This window comes from Penaeus monodon, chromosome 14, assembly GCF_015228065.2.
Source record: "Penaeus monodon isolate SGIC_2016 chromosome 14, NSTDA_Pmon_1, whole genome shotgun sequence".
In the NCBI taxonomy this organism is placed as follows: Eukaryota; Metazoa; Arthropoda; class Malacostraca; order Decapoda; family Penaeidae; genus Penaeus; species Penaeus monodon.
The window spans coordinates 11,409,423-11,414,422 of record NC_051399.1 but is presented as its reverse complement, the minus strand read 5'-3'; the positions used below and the strand labels follow the sequence as shown (position 1 = coordinate 11,414,422).

The 5,000-nt window shown below is 37.4% G+C and overlaps 1 protein-coding gene across 3 annotated transcripts in view; it reads right to left on the bottom strand.

Annotated features, from left to right (window-relative positions):
- LOC119580871 (sulfotransferase 1E1-like) overlaps positions 1-5,000 on the bottom strand; it is a 5,390-nt gene that overhangs the window by 260 nt on the left and 130 nt on the right. Inside the window, exons 1-6 of one of the 3 annotated variants that reach the window (XM_037929083.1) lie at positions 4,788-5,000; positions 2,818-3,008; positions 1,903-2,040; positions 1,470-1,665; positions 1,233-1,359; positions 778-1,059 (exon numbers count right to left, since the gene is read on the bottom strand). The exon at positions 4,788-5,000 is cut by the window's right edge and continues 130 nt beyond it. In XM_037929083.1, the coding sequence (XP_037785011.1) occupies positions 778-1,059; positions 1,233-1,359; positions 1,470-1,665; positions 1,903-2,040; positions 2,818-2,984 (910 nt within the window). In that variant the 5' untranslated portion in view covers positions 2,985-3,008; positions 4,788-5,000. The remainder of the gene's footprint in view (positions 1-777; positions 1,060-1,232; positions 1,360-1,469; positions 1,666-1,902; positions 2,041-2,817; positions 3,009-4,787) is intronic. The other 2 variants (XM_037929084.1, XM_037929082.1) reach the window with 2 other exon arrangements.

Here is a 5,000-nt window from a genome sequence, read left to right as displayed (position 1 = left end):
TCCATTGATGCAGTTTATATCAAAATCAATAATTAGATGATGGTGATGATGATGACGATGATCATGACGATGAATCGATGATAATAATAACAATAATAATTGATAAAAACAAGAACACATATATGAAAACAAGAATATACATTTGGTGATTCGAAACACACACACACACACACATATACGGTAATAATTCTAATGTAATTTCTAAAACAAAATTTCAGACAATAGGGCACTTACACCTAGACTAGTGCAATCACTCTCGTTTAATGTAAAGAGAATGCACATTTTACAGCAACATAATTGTAAAAGAGTGAAACCTGTTTTGTATACTCTTTCTCTGTTCGTGTCATAAAAAAGATATGTAAAAATGATACTGTCTTTAATGTATTAAAGTCCAGGTTACACTAGGAATAAAATGGTAAATCCTGCCTTTCATAAAGAAAATACGTAAGCGTAAAATATGTCTTTGAACTATTTAGAGACATCTAGTGAACATGCATTACTTCGGAAAGGGCGCAATTATTTTTCTTTTTGTAATATAAATCTTGAGTAGGTTAATTGGGAGTTTTGTGAAATAAGGAAAACAAAGCACCAAAGGCGGGTAGTCGTATCGGTAGAACAATATGTAAAATTAAATAAATTTTATGTAAAGGGATTAATCAGATATCATAAATAGAATGAGACTCATGCAAATGTCAGTTTAAAGACAAATATCCATATACATGAAAAAAAAGAAAGACTAATGAAATCAAGCGAAGCAGACATACGAAGCGTGCCAACCTTTCCTGACGAACTCCCCCTCCCCCGCCTTGAACCGGCCGAGCTTCACAGCCGCCTCAGTAGGGTTGGTCGTTGAGCGGGACTTCATGTTGGAGAACTTGGTGTGTTCGGCGACCTTCAGGAGTTGCTCGTCAGTGTACCCTGTCCCCAAGAAGGCGTTGAGACGGCGCATCTCCGGCAGAATGTCCTCTTTCAGGTCCTCGTAGAAGATGAAGAGAACGTTCGGGTGGTCCCTCTTCTCCCAGCCCTCCGCAACGTGCTTCCAGTAGGGTCCCTGTGTAACTAAAGGTAGACCCTGGAGATTATTATCATGTGTCCTCCAGTACGCTAACGCTGTGTTTCATATCAGTGGCACGAGACAAATGTTAACATTTCCTTTATTTCAAAGAATCGCATATAGGTCTACACTACAACTATATATCTTTATGTATATAGAATCTAGCATCATCTGTTACCGAGATCTTTGGTGAAGTAGTCGAAAAACTCGGGAAAATCGCCTAAGAATTCCGAGACCATGACAAGCCGCTGATGATGGAAATAACTGACACTCGCGTCTTTTGGGTTCCTCGCTACGTACACCACCTGTTGGAGAAAACTGATTACTGTACTACTCGTCCATAACAAAAATCCAATAAATCTGATTAACTTACGATTTTTAATTTTGATTTTAAAGATGATACAGATATCTTTACCTTGGACGTATCAAGGAGAGAAGGGGTGAGAAGCGAAAAGGGCAAGTGGGTCTTGATGGTTCGAGGTGACGGTGAACTGTCAGTCAAAAAGAGGTACAAGCCTTCCTCTTTGGGATCTTTACCGGGGTTCCTCGCCCTGAACTCTTCCGCCCATTCCTCAAGAGGCTCTAGTTCTGGATTTTCAAGCGAATCAAACCTGCATGAAATGTGAAAGGACATTATTATCCGTTCTATCTCGTGAGTAACCATAGCCGTCTTTCAGAATAAACGAATATATTTAAGAATTTTCCCTTGCCATCTAATCATACCTATAACTATTCACCATATAATTTCTTATCAAACCGTCTTAATCCTCTCAATCATGCAGTGACATTACTTCTTGATAATATTATCCTGTAAATAACCTGAAAAACAACTATATCAAACGACTCACTCCAAAAAGGGGGATCGAACTCCGAGCTCCAGCGAGGTGTCGAAGTCGAGGCCGCTCCTCATGGTCCACACGATCTCCTGCATCCACGTCGTCCCGCACTTCGGGTGGGTCATGATCACCACGTCGTCCTCGAGGAATCTGGCGGAGGGGGGTGGAGTTGGTGGTGTTTAAAGTCTGGAGGTAGACACTCAAACAGGCACACAAAAATACACATACATATATATGTGTAGGTGTTATATATACATATATTCATACACAACACACACACACACACACACACACACATACACACAATATATATATATATATATATATATATATATATATATATATATATATATATATATATGTGTGTGTGTGTGTGTGTATGTGTGTGTGTGTGTGTGTGTGTGTGTGTGTGGTGTGTGTGTGTGTGTGTGTGTGTGTGTGTGTGTGTACACAGACACACACACACACATACACAAAGATGACTTTAAAATTTTGAACACGAGAAGGACGAGAGCAAAGAGTTGAAAGTAAGAAGAGGCGAGAAAGATATCAGGAAGTTCAGTTTCCCAAACAGAACTATTGAAACGTGGAACAATTTCCAAATAACGTTGTGTCAAAAATGTGCATTGATTTAAAAAGTTATATGATGATTTAAATATAGCAGACGGAACCATCTGAACTTACCTCTTCTTCCGTATTGAGACAACTAGGTAAGAGCACACGTACACATACATATTGTGCATTTGCATAAATACATAAACACACACACACACACACACACACACACACACACACACACACATATATATATATATATATATATATATATATATATATATATATATATATATATATATATGCGTGTGTGTATGTGTATTTATGTTTATGTTTATGTGTGGGGGGGGGCGTGTGTGTGCCAATGCTTACCTGAAGTTATAATACTTCTCGGCATACTTGGCATAGTGAGCAGGCATAAGAAAGCCTGTCTCCTTGACCCTGACGAGGCCGAAGCGACACCCGAGGAACCTCTTCTCGACCTCCGCCTGCGTCGCCGCGCCCAGGGGCTCCAGGCTGTGCGGGAAGGCCCTGCTCATGGCGCCGGCCTGGCTGGTGCTGTGGTGGTAATACAGTGGTGGAAGATTACATAAAGACAAGTACACACATACACTTGTATAATATATATATATATATATATATATATATATATATATATATATATATATATATATATATCCATACCCATAAATAGAAAAATATATATAAATGCATATATATATATATATATATATATATATATATATAGATAGATAGATAGATAGATAGACAGATAGATATACACATATATACATATATACAAACACATATGCGAATTAAGTTAATTGGTCACGTGATAAAAGATGGTAGATGCTGATTATTTGACCAAGTTAAAGTGTGAAACAACAAGAAACTGGTTATAGCTGGAGACTTGAGACTTTGCAAGTGCAGTGTAGACATGTTTAGCAAAAATCTGAACTAGAATGACATCAAACATATTACATATATTTATATATATTAATTATTTTTTTTGTGCCGTCCAGCAAATTTTCACATCAAACTGCTTGCTAAATTAACCATAATTTTTGAAGCCCTATTACATGCAAGGCTACTTGTAGTTCAGATATGTAAAAACAATATGAGGATTACCCTTTGAAAATTTCAAGGCTCTAGGTTATGTACTTTTTGAGTTGTTTCAAGCTATATGCAGCACAGTAGTCGTAAAATCGTGTTTCGAGAAAAAAGGAAACAAAGATTTACTTGTCATTTTCAAGGGGAAAACATACATAATAGAGAAATAATTACAAGAATTCTATAATCATTGCCATTGTAGATATAAAATAAAAGTAAAAAAACATTTTCAGTCATCATCTGCACAGATGCCAGGTGCATAGTCCTCACTGTTTTGGGCGATGAAAGCACTTTTCTGTCGTTTGCGCCGTTTTGCTTTCTCAGTCTCTGTTGGGAATGACTGCCTGGCCCTTTTTCTGTCATTTTGCAGCATATACAATCTTGTGAAATGTCCTTCAGTAATGCCAAGATGATCAAGACATGATATCTGATACATGATACATGACGAGAAAAACAAGCCAATCGCATGGCCTTTTCATGTGTAGAAGGATGGTGCTACACGAAGTATTTAGGGTTATTTCGAGAGATCAGACTTTGACCTTTCAGATGATGCCAAACACTTCAAGGTTGCGATCAGGAAGGTGCCTGTTGTTAGGGCCTAAAAAGGTCTCATTTTTTATTTCTCGTTCAAATTTGAAAGGTAGACCATTTTAAATACTCAATTTTGTCAAATATTTTAGATGATAAGTACCATATAAATACATCATTGGAAAGAGCATGTTTTGAAATAATTTATAACACCTAAATCCGAAAATTAACAAAAAAATAAATTTTGCTCAAATTTCAGGGTTAAACCTGCCCTTAAATCACTAATAATGTCAGTTATATACACTAAGAAGAAACATTGCTATTCGAGGCAATAATGATAATCTGTCAATCAACAGCTTTTGCCTTGGTAGGTTTCATATATATTTTCACACACACACACACACACACACACACACACACACACACACACACACACACACACACACACACACACACACACACACACACACACACACACACACACACACACACGCTCATCATTTTTCATATATTTTTTTCGTATTTATGTCAGTATCATTAGTGTGAAAATTATCGATTACTTGAATAGGAATTTCATCCTAAAATAATGACATAACACTGATCACTTTATGAACATCTGAAGTATGGAATGATCGCACTGGCTTGTCTAGAATCTACGAACTTAAACACTACGATTAAACATCTTGATAACAATTGCAACTCACCAAGCAACTGCTTCTTCTCGTTCTAGACAAAGTATCTGAGTATTGTGTAAGTCTGTCTCTTTTCAAAGAATGTGTACATCGGTCTTGCTGAAGTAATTTCTATTTCCCTTTTCTGTAGGTCTACAATGAGGATGCTGCACGGTACACAACACTTAGGGGACTCGGTGAGGATACCGAGAGGACGAACCTGTAGCAGTCTTTGGTGCTGTTACG